Source organism: Barbus barbus, assembly GCF_936440315.1.
Source record: "Barbus barbus genome assembly, chromosome: 36".
Taxonomy (NCBI): Eukaryota; Metazoa; Chordata; class Actinopteri; order Cypriniformes; family Cyprinidae; genus Barbus; species Barbus barbus.
In genome coordinates this window covers 1,201,668-1,220,000 of record NC_136714.1, presented here as the reverse complement: position 1 = coordinate 1,220,000, position 18,333 = coordinate 1,201,668, and the positions used below count along the sequence as shown (strand labels likewise).

The 18,333-nt window shown below is 35.3% G+C and overlaps 1 protein-coding gene across 1 annotated transcript in view; it reads left to right on the top strand.

The window, feature by feature from the left end:
• LOC306856204 (serine/threonine-protein kinase 10-like) overlaps positions 1 to 18,333 on the top strand; it is a 46,337-nt gene that overhangs the window by 1,938 nt on the left and 26,066 nt on the right. The window contains exons 2-5 of the mRNA XM_079395310.1: positions 4,690 to 4,854; positions 14,369 to 14,417; positions 14,810 to 14,959; positions 16,685 to 16,757. Of these exons, the coding sequence (XP_079251436.1) occupies positions 4,690 to 4,854; positions 14,369 to 14,417; positions 14,810 to 14,959; positions 16,685 to 16,757 (437 nt within the window). The remainder of the gene's footprint in view (positions 1 to 4,689; positions 4,855 to 14,368; positions 14,418 to 14,809; positions 14,960 to 16,684; positions 16,758 to 18,333) is intronic.

Sequence of the window (18,333 nt, the reverse complement as noted above, 5' to 3'; positions counted from 1 at the left end):
TTTTCTTTTGTATTTTTATTCTTTTAAAGAGATCAGACATTTTTTGTGCGTTCGAATGTATAAATTATGATAAATCATATGTATAAATAACAAATATATGATTAAATATACTGTAAAAATCAGTTTTGCGCACTGAGTGCTGCTGCAGGAAGTTTTGTTCTGGAAGCCGCAGACTCATCTACATAAAGGAAATATGTAGTTATGAATGAGTGATTGTGCAACGAGAACAGACATATCGTCTCATGTGCTGTCCTTTAGAAACTCAAGAACTTGTTAAAAACATGAAAACACTGGTATCAACGCAGTATATGATCACCTGGTCCTGCTGTAGAAGTGTAAGAACACACAAGCTTTCTCTGACTGTTTGGTAGATAACGATTAATCATGATCAGGATCTCAAAGTGCAGATCTTTTTACTGTTGATCTGCCTGGACGTGTTGATACACGTGGCTCTATGAAACGCATCCTGTGAACGTGAACAGGGGATTTTGATTAGACGATGTGTAATGCTTCCTCATTACTCCAATAAAAGAGCAAAACCAATGACAATGCATTAAAAAAAGTAGGTTTTCTAGGGCTAATCAATGTAACTAATAATCATAAAAAAATATTTCGGACATAATTATTCATAACCACTCATTCTATCAAAATAGTTTTTAAAGATTAACATTTTAATCCACAAATATTGGTATTTGATTTGATACAGTGTAGGTGCAAAAGCACCTGGAGCTCTAATTGGGTCTGAAAACTCATTCTACTCGTTTATGGAAGCATGTATTTCCATAAACACAAAGTTCATATCGAATAACTCCCATTTCAGACACACTATGACTAGATATTTAGTTTTTAATTTTAGCTCTGCCACAAAATAGTTCCAAAAGAAGTGATTGCAAGATATCATTTGTGGCCTGTTTACTCGGCTCGTACTTCAGGCTTGAAAATTTGCATTTGATTTGTGTCTTAATGTCTTTTAAATATGCACACAAAATATGTAGAAAGTTCAAATCGGGGTGAACATATTTGCAAATATGTGAAATCTGGCCATGATTCAATTGTTATTTAGGTTTGATTCATCAAAAATATTTAAGATTTCTGTATTTGAATTGCATATATATTTGAGTTTCACAGTATTATGATAAACAAACTAATAAACTTAATGTGATCAGTCATAAATGAAACTTGAGGCATAGTTTATTATTAACTATTTGCATCTATTTGATTTTATGTAAACAATCATATTCAGAATGCATTTATTCAGACTGCTTCTAATCTGTTCATTGTGGAAAATAATGAAAATTATTCCAGCATGAACATTTGCAACAAACAATATTCAATTAGATTTTAATGTATGAGATTGATGATAAATGTATAAATCTGGTTACTGTGTGTTTTAAACCCATTCAGTTTATTATTACTATAACAGAAATTGTACATAATTCTTTGCTGTTTAACTGACACGTATGCATCATACAAGTTTATTAGTTTGTTAAAACAGTGTAATTAATACATGCACTAAAATAACTGAATTGAATTCAGTCGGATCATGGCCAGATTTCACATGCACTTAAGGATGTTAAACGCTATAAATGAATAACTGAATTGAATTCAACCGAATCAGCCAGATTTTAGATGCACCATATGATTTAGTAAAGATTTCAAATATTTGCAAATACTGTATATCCACCCCAAATGTTTAATGTCATTGTATTTCTCTCTGATGGTTTCTGAGGAGGAGTGAAGTGTCCTCCTGTTTTCTGTTGTTAGTTAATGCTGGCTAACTCTTGTTAATTACTGATGGAGAACACGTGAAAGCACATGGCTGCAGTGCGAACCTGAACACTGGCCGGGGTAAAGTTTGACGTGTGTGACGTGATCGTGTAGTGCTTGTGAAGTTTGTGATCACGTGAGCTCGGCTAATCACCAGCGTTCAGTGCTGCTGCTTCAGGATGATAAGAGCGTCTTCCTCGTGGGTGGAGATGAACATATTCTGCATATTAGATAAACTACGTCATCATCCACAGTATAAGGATCTGGTTTAGGCCTCATTGTTTCAGTCCGTCATTATTTGTAGCTTTGCATTTGCCACCCAATTCATTGAAACCATTTAACATTAAAGGTAATTATGTAGTAATCTCAGCATTGATTTGCTTCATCATTTTTGTAGTCAATTGGTCTTTTCTTTATTTAAAGTTTTGCAAAAGGAAGTTGAGCTGAATTAATGCAGTAATGGCGTGTTTTGCTGTCATCATTAATAAAGCCACAGATGGATCCATTATTATGAGTGTTGCCATAATAATGCATAGTTTCCAAGAATAGCTCAGAAGTTATAATTTCATAATTATGGTAATTCTGGCACAATCTGATGACTAGTTGACCTTACGTAAGCCCTACCTGCTAATAAAACCGGCTTTTGTAATCATGAAATGGAAAACCCCCAATAAAAGTAACATTTATCTGCTGAAAGATGAGGTTTTCCTGAAGGTGTGCTGGTACCAGATGTAAACAGAGGTGTATTCTTTTTATGGATGCGATGAAATGACCATTACACTGGGTTGAAAGTACACTATCCTGCTGTTATTGAGGGTTTAAGGATATTTAGCTCAGGTGAACAGCTTTGACTTCTGCTCGATCCCACTGAGCAGGTGCTGCAATCCTCTCAATGGAAATGTAAGTGGATTTCAGGCTTTATTTATGGTTATGCTTCTATGAGAATAGCAGTGTTTTTCAGTCGCACAGCGCTGATATATGTCAGCTATACTGTACTGGACAAACACTAGTGACGTTCAGATCTTCAGTCTCTCTCCTGTCTGTTTGTCCAACCAATGAAAGACGATCAGAGGACAACCAGAAAACTATTTGGTCAAATACTTGATACTAAAATGGTCAAATACTTGATTTTTTAATTATATATCCATTCTTTACTGACCTCCTTTTTGTATCTCATTTAAAAAAAAAACTCCTGTACAAATGGCATTATGTATTTTAATATTGCCCGCATTCATCTTTTGACCATGTTTTCAGTCACAGAAGTAGCAGTGTGCGATATTGACAAATCTGTTTTTTCAATAATAAATAAACTGGTTTAGGCCTGGTTTAGGTCTGCCATGGATAAATAAATGACATTAAAACCTGCCAGAAAATCCCTGTCTTAATGAGTGATTAATTGAATGATTCACTCAAACCAGCTGATTCAGTTTGAAACGAAGCAGAACGAACGGATCATTGAATCATTGACTCAAATGATTTGTTAAAAAGCAGATAATTCACCGCTGTGTTGCTCTGAAAACAGCACTTTAGCTTGTGTGACATTACTAAACTATATCATATCTTATAAATATAAACTAAATCCATAGTGATATTTTTTGATTTCATAACTTGCATCAAAGAAACATTCAAACTTGATTCTAATAGGTTTCATCAATGCTTATGGTCTGTTTTTTGAGTGATATACTCCATAATGCCAGCTCACACATTAAAACAACATAGATAATGATTATCGCACACCTCTAAATCATGAAAAGGAAGACGTTAGTTTATGAGAAGCATCTGTGTGGAGGTCTTCTGATATTCAGAGGGTGTGGAGTTTCTTTTCCCGTTGTTTCACTGAACGGGGGTTAAGACAGAAGTTAGTGCTGTTTACTAGGTCAAGCATCACATCAGCGTGTGATTCATTTGCACAGTTTGACTCCTCCGCATGACCCTAGCAACCACACAAACATCCAATCAACCACATAGCAATGTCATGGCAACCACTGACAATACACTAACATTGCTTTTAATTTAAATTTCATCTCAACCTGTTCTAGTTTCATTCTCTTCTGTTATATTTTATCACAGTTAAATGTAAGTCTTACTGTTTGTTAGTTGTGCCAAATCATGTCTGCTTTAAGTTTACTAATGAAAAAAACAGAAGTCTTGTTTTTGAGTGGTTTGGCAACACCGTTTCCTCTAAAGACATCTAACCACAGTGACCGACTCCACCTTGATAACGCTGCACACTAGCACATGTTCCCATCGCTCTCTCAGATCTCTCACGTGGAGACTACTTCTGTTTGACTAGATACATTTATTTAGTTAATTATTGCTTACATTGGAAATGCATAAACAATTCTGAAAATATGGGTTGCGGTGAGGAGGTGCTTGGGCTGAAAAAGTCAGAAATGTCAGTGTAAAATTGTTTTTTTTATTAATATCTGGAAAATGTTGACAACTGCTTCGCTGCTCATCAGTATTTGAAAAATTGAATCAAAAGGTCTTTAGGTATTTGGTGTGACAAAACTGCAAAAAAACTGCATAAATAAATAAATATATATATATATAATATTTTTTTTTATTTTATTTTTTTTTATTAGCATTATCATTATCTTTCTTGTATTGATTCATTTATGCATACTATTAAAAAATCATCATCTTACATCAAAATATAAAATGGCTTTCCTATTTTTCCCCCCAATCCTTTCCATTCAAACACCATCACACCTTTATCAATGCCAGCATGAACTCCACTGTCTGCTCATCTAGTGTGTTCAGTAAAACAGCAGTAAAGCCCATTATTTGAGCTCTAATGGAGAACTAAAGCTGGTGAAATAACCGCTCTGAAGGGACAAGCCTGGAACAGGAATATCAGCAGGATGTAATCATGTGAATCACGTTGATGTTGTTTTGATGTGAAACTGCTTTGTGTTTCAGGCCCAGAATAAAGAAACCGGTGCGTTAGCTGCAGCCAAAGTCATCGAAACCAAAAGTGAAGAGGAGCTGGAGGACTACATGGTGGAGATCGAAATCTTAGCATTCTGCAACCATCAGTACATCGTCAAACTGCTCGATGCCTTCTTCTACGACAACAAACTGTCGGTAAGAGAGTTAAATGGAGCAAACTGAGCTTTCTTTAACACTACAAGGTGTGCTGTCAGTTTCTGAACTGCTCAGCGAGTCCTCTTCGGAGACGTCATGCACACACCTCATCGGGTCATTCAGTGTTAACTCAAACAGATGTGCCCCAGTGAAAGAAATACATGAAGAAAGCCAAAATATTACATGCCATGGATGTATATTTACTAAGTAATCCACTATTTTGTAGAGGAGGGTCAAAATAAAGGATCATCCAGTTATTTTGACACAGAGATTGGTAGGCTTGTTACTAAAATCTAAAATTATATTATGATATATTTAATACTTCTTGGGTTACAGGCATGCAAACTTAGGAAAAAAAAACGTAGTGCTTTTTCTTCATTCCTTGAATTGTCGTCATTGGCATATAATGCAACAAAGATGGTTAAAATCAGCAGATTTGACTAACAGACCTATCAATATTGATATATTACCCTCCTGTAATTTGGCTCTATAATCGCATGTGGAAATTGTCATTTTGACGCCCCTCTACAAAAGAGTGGGTTATACATCCATGATTAAAAAATAATATTTTGGCTTTCATCTCTATTTATGTTTGTCATAACTAGAGTAGTTTCTAAATTTGGGTCTTTTTGGCAGAGAATGTGTTTTACCCATTCCTCGATTTAACAGTTAATTTGCAGGTTTGACATCTTAATATTCACTTTCCAAATAAGAACACAAACTTCCTTCTAGTATCAAATATTAAGCTTTAAATGAACCATATCGAGTGTTTATCGTTTAGCTGAAGTACATGCATAATTACATTTTTCATAAGTTTCCTGATAAGAGGTGTTCACGCAGCTGTTTTACCTGCTCAATCTGTTTTTAATGAGAATTGATGATTAACAGACAGCGTTTACTGAAAATGTGCCTGGAGTCTTGAAAATGTAAGGCTGTGCGTTGGCTTATAAAATGCTGTTGTTACTCTTGTTTATAACTGAACGGTGCATCATTGTAACTGTATTTACTTCTGTAGCCATATTCTACTGCTGTTGGATTTTATTATGATTTTTATAATATGTAAATGATTTAAGATCAGTAGTTCACATTGTTTGTCAGTAGCGGAGCGCTATATAGAAGTTAAGTGAATGATGTTTGTAGTGGATTGTTGTAACTCCATAGATGACATGCTGTCATAGAAACTGCCTGTAAAAGCCGGTTTTCACGAGCAGCCGGTTAAAGCATTGCTGGAATTCCTCAGGGTGAAGGTAAATTTGCTCATCTGAAAGACATGAGTCCTGATTTCCGAGTGTTTGACAGGCTTCCTTTTCAACAAGCCTTAAATACTAAACATGTTATGTGATGTTGACGTCATGTGACCGTGGCGTAGTTCATTAATAACCTACAGTAAGCTTCTGCCGGATGTATTTAAGCTTCAAAATGTGTTTATTTGTAAAGATTATATTGTTTATGTATATTATATAAAAGCTTATTTTCTGCAGTGATCCAAAAGCCAATGGAAAGTCCTATTAGATAACTTCCAGGTTGGTCTACGAAAATAGGTCATAACCGCAGTGCTCTGTTGGTTTATACATTGCTTTTCAGCTGCAAATGTTTCATAGATTATTAATAGAGCTGTAATAGAAAAGTTCACAATTAGCATTGATGCATGTCAAATGTGCATTTTCTCATATTAAAGCAAGAGGTGTGTTTTGTGATCATCCGTAGACGCCTGGCATAGCTGTCTGGGCAATCCTTCACTGTCATAGACGGAAAGATCTGGGTGTGGACGAGGCGTCTAGTCGTAAAATCTCTCGATGAACTGTTGTGGGGTTTCATGAAAGGAAATAGCTGCACACTTGTTGTCAAACATAACGAGCACTTGTTCTTTTTAACCGGAGTGTGTCAAGTTGACTTCACCGTATCTGGTGATGCAGATGCTCAAGCGTGTTTCTTTACATTTAGATGTAAGCAATGCACTACGGATGGCTAAAAGGACTTTATTCAAGAGGAACCATGATCATGGATTTCCCTTGATGCTTTGTGTGTTGACATGGAAAGGAAACTGTACAGCCAATTTTATTATATTAGCATGTAGTAAACCATAACATGTGTCAGGTTGCCTTGCAGAGCATATGTGTGAGACGAAAGGGGGATTTCTGAAGTGGTCACATTTTCAGTTGAATGCCACAACAACACATCCCCACTGGGAACTTACCTCTGGGAATCTATTACAGAATAGACTTCAAAACAGTGATATTATATATTGTTTAACCATTTAACCTTTTGAAATGTGTAAATTAGGTCTTACCTGTATCTGTATGTTCAGCTCTGATGTGACGGGTCATTCCTTGACCTCCACATCTTCACATTTATTTCTATGCATTTACCCATTTATTCTATTCTATTCATTTAATACACGTCAGTTCTCGTGCTCAAGTCCTCCATCATGACAAATTTATGTACCTCATTTCACTGAAGTATTATATATGTGTAATCTTTGATTTGAAACACAAACCTTTTTGGCAAAATGCTGTTCATTTACAAATATATTTTTAAAATATAGTCATAAAATGCAAAACAGAAAAAAAGGCCCATCAAATGATGTAAACCATGATTTTTTTTTTTTTTTTTTTTGGTGGTGGTTTATTTATTTAGAAAGTTTAATAAAAAACAAAAAATGCTCAAAATTGTTAAATATTTTATAAATTACATTTATACTTAGTAACTCTTAATCTGAAGTGTATAATATTTTAGTGTCATCAAAACAGAATTGCAAAAACAATGACTATTTTAGTATGCAGAGAATAAGCTGCCTATGCGTATTAAACTGGAATATATATACCATGGTCTGTCTGGATACTCTATTCTGATTGGCTGCTTTAATTGATACACACACACACAAAGAAAGGACCTTGTCATCGCTGCTCCACGACTTCTATTAATAAAATAACTTTGATAGTGAATCGATACATTATATATTTCTCAGTAACAGAGGGGTAAAGTAGTAACTAAACTCACAGCTTCATTGTTTGTTGAGAGAGATGCACAGATTCAGGTAATGCAGGTCTGCTGGTGGTTCTTTGCCTCCACGTCGTGCAATAAAATCATTTAATGCACAGCTAGCTGTGGATTGTCCCTTACATGTATATAGCATCAACTACAGGTATAAAAAACATTTTCCCCTGATTTGTTGTCGACTGAAGTCTGTAGCGGTCAGCAGTCGTGTAGACATGTAACAGGTGTGTGAAGCTCTCGGGCCTCAGGCATCAGGGCTCAAACAAGCCTTATCTCCTCGTGTCTTGGGATCTTCTGAATGAATGCTTGTAAGCTGTCGCTCCTAAGAGCCAATGAAACAGCCGGATGAAGGATGTGAGCTCAAGCCTGCTGTCTCTCCTCCATCTGTGCGCTCACCACCAACATAATCTTCACTTATCATCTTTTATCGCCATCACACACCGTCTGCTTCAGTTCAGTGTGCCTCCACATTATCAGAAATGAACGTTGAGTCTAGTATCTCAGCAAAGCTCAACAGTAGGATTGTTTTACTGACTAGTACTATTTGCAGACGTTACGTACTGGGAAAAACACTAAATGGCTATAATCTGGACTTCAGTCAATGTTAGCGAAAAAAAAAAATTGTAATGGTTTTACTGGTTATAATGGGAGTTGTATTGGTTTTAATGGAAACTGTGATGGACTCTGTGGCTTTCTGCTGGTAATTGGTCACCTTTTATTGGTGGCTTGTTAAAACCAATAAATTCTAATGGAATATGTCCCAAAGCACACTTCAGAAAATGACTTTTAATGGTTTTAATGGTTAAAAGTTGATGTTTTGTGATGTTTGATGAAAGCATTACAATTTTCTGTGATGGTTCAATTATTTTTTACAGCAGGGACAACAAAGAAGTGTAATAGTGTTGAACACACACATTATTATACATGCTGTTTCACACACTATTAAACTAGTATGCAGGTGGCTGTAAAGTTTCCTTTCCAGGTCAGCATGCTACATCCAAATCTTTTATTTTAAAGCATCAAGGAAAATCCATGATCTCTCTACAGGCACTTGGATAAAGTCCTTTAGCCATCTGTTGCATCTAAATGTAAGCGTGGAGCTCTGCACCAGTCAGGGGAAAGTGATAATCATCATAATTAATTATTCAGCAGGTTGAATAAGGTTCAGGGCACATGTCCAGAATCAGTCGAGTTATACAGTCATTATTGACTCCGGCAGCTGTTAACAGTGTTGTGGAATTGTCTCATTAAACCCTCAGTTTCTGTTTGTTTAACCTCTTGTTGCGTTTGTCTGAGATATGCGTGTAGGCACTGAAGGAATCTCACCTGTGTGTGTGTTCATGTGGTCAGACTGGTTGTTCTGGCCTCCTGTGTCTGCGTGCATCGGTGTATGTCATCTGAAAGATTCCACACATTTCAGAAAGCAAGAAACCGATGTAGATGCCAGTGACTGGTTTCTCCAGTTTGCATTACGTCGACAGGTGATACTGAAATATTTTCTTTATAGTATATCTCTCTTTTTTGAGTCCAGATCTGTGATTTAAAGGGGTCATCTGATGCGATTTCAAGCTTTTCTTTCTCTTTGGAGTGTTACAAGCTGTTTTTGCATAGATAAGATCCCTGAAGTTGCAAAGACTAAAGTCTCAAAACCAAAGAGATTCTTTATAAAAGTTGAGACTCGACCACCCCCTCCTAAAATGGCTTGTTCAAACACGCCCCCACATGTCTAGGTCACGGTGTGGGAAGATTTGCAAAACACCACCCAAATGTATACGCAAATAAAGAGGGTGTAACTATTATTCTGGCTGTAGTATTGTTGCTGCCGCCGGACCCATGTCCTGGAGACGCTGTGTTTCGTTGTGAAAGCGAAACTACTTTGTTTGGGCTTCCAAAAGAGGACACAACTAGAAATCAGTGGTTAAGTTGTATTTACAGCACTGTTCCAGAACAGTTCAACCCAAATATTAGTGTGTGTGCAGCGCATTTTACGGAGGACTATTTCCTGGAAGAGCAGCCTACAATGCTGGCTGCACAAAGACTGTTTCTATAAAGTGGGGCAATTCCAACTTTACAAGGACAGTCTGGCGCATCTGACTCACAGCCTGTAAGTATGTTTCTGCCACTGACTATTCAAACGCGAGTTTTGATCAGTGTAGAGTAGTGCTTGTTGTTTGTCGTTTCTCCGATCACAAATGCAGACATTTACATTTTACATTTATTAATTTAGCTGACGCTTTTATCCAAAGCGACTTACAATTGCTATATATGTCAGAGGTTGCACGCCTCTGGAGCAACTAGGGGTTAAGTGTCTTGCTCAGGGACACATTGGTGTCTCACAGTGGATTCGAACCCGGGTCTCTCACACCAAAGGCATGTGTCTTATCCACTGCGCCATCACCACCCCAGACATGGTAATGTTTACGCGGCGCGATGCTTAAAGACAGTATATGTCATTATAATCAGTAATTATGTCCCCACTGGATGCAACAAATGCCTCGTTTATTATGGGTTTTATTTTTTTTTGTCTCGTCGCACTGGGACACGGCATCACAATATGGTGAGGGGCGTAAAAATTTCCATCTCACGCTTGAGGTATTCGGCCAATCACAACGATCTGGATAGCTGGCCAATCAGAGCACGCCTCGCTTCTCAGAACGATGAGCTTTGTAAAAATGGAGTTTCAGAAAGACGGTGCAAAGAGGAGCAACAATAATGTACAGAATGTGGAAAATGTGTTTTTGAACCTTAAACTGCATAAACATTGCATTACACCAAATACACAAAATAATGTTCGTTTTAGCATCATATTACCTCTTTAACTATGGATTTCATACAAGCAGTGACTTGAATACACCTTTTCTATGATTGAATATCTAAATTTAAATTGATTTTGAAATGTTAAAGTGAAAAAGATATTTTGTAATATAGACAAAAATGGTCGAAATATATGGCTAATACAGGTTTTAAAATATATCTAAATGATTATATTTTAATGATGTTTTAGATACTGTACATCTCCTCATATATTTTTAAATATATTTGTTCAAATTTTTTTTAATGCTTGAAATTTATTTTCTTGCCCCTTGAAGTATATTTTGCATTTGGCTTTTTCAATGTGAAAAAAAATATTTCATTAAGCCATGCTGTTTAACACATAATTTGTCATTTATATGAAATATGCAGCATCTTTGGCCTATACAGTTTGAAATTTACACATTTGGAAACTATTAGTATTATTATAAAATAATTTTAAAATACTGAACTAAGATATGAACATTGTGAATTCAAAGCTCCCCTTAAAACAACATGAATACACATTGCTTTTCCCTTTTTTATGCTTATTTGTCATTGACACACAAATCATCAAATCTGAAATCTTTTAGTTCTGTGATATCTAGTGACTGTATTTTCAGGATCTTGTCATAATGGCTCTAATGTTGGAAATGCTCTTCCTGTATTTTCTCTCTGCAAACACAGTCATGAGTTTGAAACGCTCCTGGATTATCCGTCAGGCCAGTGACTCATTGGACAATGTTGGCTCAGTAATGAATAAGCTGAAAGTGAGTCTTCTCTGTAGTACACACAGTAGACGTGGCTACTATTTGCTGTCACTCAGCATTCCTTCATCTATCCACCCGTTTTCCAAACCGCTTGTCCTATGTAGGGTTACTGGAGACTAACCCAGCGTCTGGTGCCATAGGAAATACCCGGTATGAATCATACAACAATTATAAAATAGTACGATCATGAGACAGGCCAACTTGTTCGGTGACGTCAGCCTCATAATCTCCTGTTGTTTAGGGCGAGCACAGATTCATGTCTCATGGCAAGCATTACTGTTATTAAAACTTCATTTTTGGGGTTGCACCCTGAGCCAGGTCCCAGTCCATATGTAGAGACTAGTATATCCTAGAGACTTGTATTTTTAATCCTAGCTTTGTGTTAAGGCCAGTTAGAGTATGTGATCTTTGCGTGCATGTATAAAGTTTAGCATGAAGCTTATTGATGAATCATGACTTGTTTGTGAAAATGTATGCAGATTTTGTGCGTGAGAGCAGTTATTGAATGAAACCCAATGTCACTTTAGCTAGAAACCAGAGGCCAATTAATAACCACATAACCAACCCAGTGAATGCTAATTAATTTATAAATAATAGTATGTCCCTCATGTGTTTTTGTTTGTAAATAGTCAAACCAAAAATTAAGACACCAGATATTTGATTTTTTTTTTTTACTAGGACACTGTAGTTCATTTATGTAAGTGCAGATAGCAAAATAAAGTGAACTGTGACATTATACACACAAATTCTTCATACAGTGGACTTCCAGTAAAACTGATACCAATTTGGGACCAAAAATTATTCCTGACCATGTTTTGCTCAAGCGTTTTTTTTTTTTCTTTAATAGCTAATGCAACCTTTTTACACCCCAGACTGAACAAAATGAAGCATTGCTTGGTAATTGGTTGACATATATTGTTATTATCTAATTGTGTTCTTAAATTTAACAGCTGAATAATTTTGGTTGATTATAATCCATTACATCCCTTTCTATCAAAGTTAGGCCCATTATCAAGATGAATTTGAGTTCTTGAGTTCTTGTCATATTTTATTACCATTTTCTAAACTTTAACAAAAAAACTGTGATGTGAGAAATGTTGAAGGTTTCTGAATGAGTTTTGGTTTGACTATAAGTGGAGGGATTCAGGAGTGAAGTTACTGTCCTTCATAAAAACAGCAGTTTATTGGATTGTGCATTGGTTTGTTGGATTGATACCGTGTCTCTTTGCTTTGGTATGTGGTTTATGTATCTTGGAGGCAGTCATGAAACCTTGTGTCACTGTGTTATTATCTCCTCCATCACTAAATATACAGACACTTGTGTTTACCAATCCGCAGGGGTCGAGACATGAGGGTGGCGGGCTTTGGTTTGACGGGACAGTGTTTCCATGAACAAATCATTTTGAGTACTTTTGCAGTTTTGGCTCGGGATCTTCAAGACATTACAAACTCTGCTGTTCTGCTTGAACACTGAAGAATCGCTCTGAACTATGCACATTCCTAAAGGAGTATTCCAGCCAAAAATGAAGGTTGTTATCATTAATCATGTCGTTCCAAACTAGTATGAATTTGAAGAATGACAGTGACACATTAGGCCTCTTCCTCATACATTGTAATCATATGACTCCAGAAGAATATATAGCACAAAAGTCACATGGACTAGTTTAATGACGTGTTTATTGTGCCGCCTTGTATTTTTTTCATTCATTATTTTTATATAGTATGTGTTTTGTAACAACATGTGATTACATAGTGACTAGGGATGGGCATTTAAAAAAAAAAATTGTATTCGAATATTTGGGCTCATAAACGAATATTCAAATATTTGTTTATTTAAATGACTTTTAATGAGATGTTTTTTTATATTTCTAAACAAGCTTATGATTAGACATTATACACAATATTCTTACACATTACATTATATCTCAGGGTTTTCTTTTAGTTGAAAACGTGTAAACTATGTGTGTATGTTGTGTGTGTGTGTGTGTGTTTTCTCACAAACTTTTATATATAATTGTGCTTGAATATGAAATGATATACAGCGTGCCGGTGCATTTGTGTGTGCAAATGAAGAGCATGTGTTACTTACAGTATAACGGCAGACAGGAGAGGGACATTTATTTTTACTGACATATGGCCTGACAGCATCTCATCTGACCGCAGTTCACTGATGTGCTGCTGAAGCTCCTCGTCACCCGGAAAGATGTCCTGCGTCTAAAGAAACAACAGTTTTGTCAAGACAAAAGAGACTGAAGCAGCAGTTGTGAGTGGGGCAGCCAACCCTTGCGTTAAATATTTGTAACGCCGTTAAACTGTAGAAATGAATCGCATGCGTTGACGTGCTAATTTTGACAGCACTAGTTTGTACTGTTCAAAAGTTTGAGGTCAATGTTTTTGGTTTTTTGAAAGAAATTAATAATTCTATTCAGTAAGGATGTGTTAAATTGATAAAATGTGATGGTAAAGACAACTGTTTCCAACACTGATAATAAATCAGTATATTAGGATGATTTCTGAAGGATCGTGTGACTGAAGACTGGAGTAATGATGCTGAAAATACAGCTGCATCACAGAAATAAATTAGATTTTTACTATATATTCACATGGAAAACAGCTATTTTAAATTGTAGTAATATTTCACAATATTACAGATTTTACTGTATTTTTGATTATATACATGCAGCCTTGGTGAGCAGAAGAGCATTCTTAAAAAAGAAAACCGTACTAATCCCAAACTTTTGTATGAGTCGTGAAGTTCATTCCTCTAATTCTCAAATAAACTGGATCAGTCTGTCATTGTTCTCTGTTCGGTTGGCATACACTGACTGCACCACATTTTCCTGTTTACATCAAATGACTCTTTTCTTTCAAGTCCACTGAGTTCCTGTGTCTGAATGAGCCAGAAATCTCTGTCCTGAACCAAACCGTCTCACGTCGTGCCTCATTTCCTCCCACAGATAATGATCGAGTTTTGCCCCGGAGGTGCAGTCGATGCCACCATGCTAGGTAAGACCTGTGCTTCCTATTGCTTTCCTTCATGTTATCGTTTTTATAAAAGCAGCTTCCTCTTGATGATCTTGGTTATTAGCTCATGGGTGAGTAGGCAAACTCATTTTCCCTGAAGTTTAAACAGGATATTGCATTATTTGGGGTGTTTTATGAACACAGCCAGACAAGGTCACTTAAAGTTCATTGCCTTTGGTTACACCATCCTGCCTCTCAAACTCAAGTTTATTGAATATGCATGTTTGTGTGTTTGACATTGACAGAATTTTCATTTTTGATACCTTTTTAATAATAAAAAAAAGGGTTTATTTTGTCTTATATGTAATATAATTGTTTTTCTTTTGAAGTGTTTGATGCACTAGTCTGAAGATTTTATTGTTTGTGTCTTTCAGAGCTGGACAGGGGTCTTGAAGAGCCTCAGATCCAGGTGGTCTGTAAACAAATGCTGGAGGCTCTTCAGTATCTCCACAGCATGAAGATCATCCACAGAGACCTGAAGGCTGGAAACATTCTCCTCACGCTGGACGGAGAGATCAAGCTAGGTTTGTATATAACCAAATCAGTCCGAGGGATTTAAACCGCACCCGATTGAAACTGACAACCACGATAATGGAATTAAACAAGTTGATTTGTGCTGAGGTTTCTGTTCTGGATAAAGGCTATTTATTTGGTATCGTTTGTCCTTTTTTCCCCCAAGCACACAAACTCATTCTAATTTGATGAAGGACAATAACTCTGTTCCAGAACCTAGTGAGCAGGCTTGATGCCTTCATCCTAACTGAATTGGAGCAAACATGATTGATTTGGAACACTCTATACATAAGCAGCAACTCTGTACTTAGATTTATTTTATTTATTTATTTATTTTTTTTAAGAAGTCTCTTATGCCCTTCAATAATAAGGCTGCATTTATTAGAAAATATCTGGAAATAAACGCAGCGCTGTATTTTCAGCATCATTACTCTTCAGTGTCACATGATCCTTCAGAAATCATAATAATATACTGATTTGCTGCTCAAAAACATTTCTGGTTTTATCAGTGTTGATAAGCAGTTATGCTGCTTCATAGTTTTGTTGAAGCCACAATACACTACCAATTAGTAGTAGTCAGTACCATTAATATAATACTTTAATTCAGCAAGGACGTATTACTGTAAAGTGATCAGGTGTCTAGTTAGTAAAGCTGTCTAGTTAGGATTTGTAACAGAGCAAAAGATCTCTTACTAATTCTTTTGACCTCTCTCACACACCCACACAGTCCACATTTCCCTGAAACCTTGCATTGTATTGTATGAAGGTTGTGTTGTAAAGAACCACAGTTTGCCAAGAGCTGACTTCTATTTCATTACACTTCTCTGCTCAAGTCTCACTGGATTTAGTGATTGAATGAGCAAATTATTCCCTCTGAATGCTGCTTCACGTGTAACCGAATGTGGCTTCGTTGTGTGCTGGTTAATGGTAGCTCAGAATGTCAGGCCAATAGATACTAGAGTATCAGGCTTTTAGCGCTTCCTGTGAGAGAAACGTACTCGTGCTTCAGATGCGGTCCTTCAAACATCAGCTCCACACATGACTGAGTCGTATCTGTCATCGCTGACACATAAATATATATCCAAACCTTGCATTTGCTAGACAGACCACTAATATTGTAAATTATTTTTACCATTTAAAGGAACTTTCTATTATCGAAGAATATTGGGGAAAAAATATAGTGCAGCACAGCTGTTTTCAACATTGATAATAATCGGATGTTTGTTGAGCAGTAAATCAGTATATTAAAATGATTTCTGAAGATCATGTGACACTGAAGACTGATGCTGAAAATACAGCTGCACATCACAGAAATAAATTACAGTTTAACACATATTATACAGAGAAAAGTTATTTTAAATTGTACACAATTTCACAATTTGTATTGTTTTTACTGTATTTTCAATCAAATAAATGCAGCCTTGAGCAGAAGAGTCTTATTTCATTTAAAAACATTTAAAAAAAATTAAAAACACCAAACTTAACATGTAAAATAGAATAAAAAAAAAAAAATATATATATATATATATATATATATATATATATATATATATATATATATATATATATATATATATATATATATATATATATATATATATATATATATATATATATATATATATATATATATATATATATATATATATATAATATAATAAATTAGAGGTTTTACAGATCATAATGTGACATTTTTTAAATTGGGATGACATTTTTCATTGTGCTTATTGTTTCAGCGGATTTTGGAGTTTCTGCAAAAAACACCAAAACTCTTCAACGACGAGACACTTTCATCGGGACGCCATATTGGTAAGTGCTATAAATCACTGATCTGCTGTCAAAATCATTTCAGGCAAAAAGATATTGGGGTAGTGCAGTTGAAACCGCTTAAGGTTGATCTAATTAGAGCATCAATTTAATATTTACAGCAGTCTGTTAATAGTCACATGACTGCAGACGGGCTCGTCAGGCACTAAATAAAAGTAATTTATAATTATTAATTATAATTAATAATAGCAGGTTTATTTTATTTTATTTGTTTGAAAATAACAAATAAAAATATGAAAATAACAAATTATTGAAAATAACAAATAAAATGTTTTATTACATAATGACTAAATAATGACATGTATAAGAACAAGTAGACTTTTAAGCAAAATAATGATGCATCAAAATTAATTTTACACCAAAGCACCAAAATTAAAGTTTTCATTTCACTGATGATTGAAAACAAACATAAGGTTTATACGATAATCAAATTTATTTAATAATCACATTTTAAATGCACATAAGGCAGATTTTAATTATATAACTACTCCAGTTTGTTGATGGTGGTTGTAATAAAAGCTTGTTTTCATGACAGATTTATTCAAACATGCATTTAATAATGAAGACAAAAGTTTAATTGAAATATAACGAATATATAGTATAGTGCATGCATTTAGCAAAATGATAGAATGCTAACTGACTAACCAGTTATGGACAGTGGATGGCTTTCTAGAGGTAAAGATGAAGTTATGACATTGTTTCCAAACTCTTTTATTGACGTCTTTCTGTGGTTGAAAGATTGACTGATTACATGAGACATGATTCATTTCAGGAAGTTGTTCTATTTTTTCCAACACCTTCAGATGTTCACTCGTGTTTATTTTGTGGTATAGCTAGTAGTAAAGAGGAAGAGATGATCGGTTCATGGGCCTCTTAAACTGAGCTCTAATGAATGTTTCCGGTCAATAATTTAGGCCCTCCAAAATAGTTTCAGTGCATAGTGTAATTATATAAAACAGAATTATTATTAATTATGCATTTCTTGAGATTCCAACAAAACTAATAGAAAGGGATGGATTTGTTGTGTCCCACAGGACTTAAGCAGTCATTAACTAGAGTTCAGTTTGAATGTCCTGAAATGAAATATCTATCTTACCTTTGTGCTTCCTTTTAAGTGCTTTATCTGACTCGTAAACAAACATAATCAATTCTATTAGTGGCTTGTAGTAAATTCTTTCAGTCACTGGCTAACAGTGCTTGGTAGATGACTTGCAAATTGTAGTCCATTGCAGATTAAATGCTAAGGACTTCATTTGGACAACTTTAAAAGCGATTTTCTCAATATTTAGATTTTTTTTGCACCCTCAGATTCCAGATTTTCAAATAGTTGTAACCTGACCAAATATTGTCCGATCCTAACAAACCATACATCAATGGAAAGATCATTTATTCAGATGATGTTCTCAATTTCAAAATTGACCCTTATGACTGGTTTTGTGGTCACATTTTAATAATTTAAGTCACTGAATGTGATGTATTATTTCACAGCTTGAATAATTAGTCTCAGACATATATATATTATGTTGTATATAATATATGTATATTGTATTATATACAG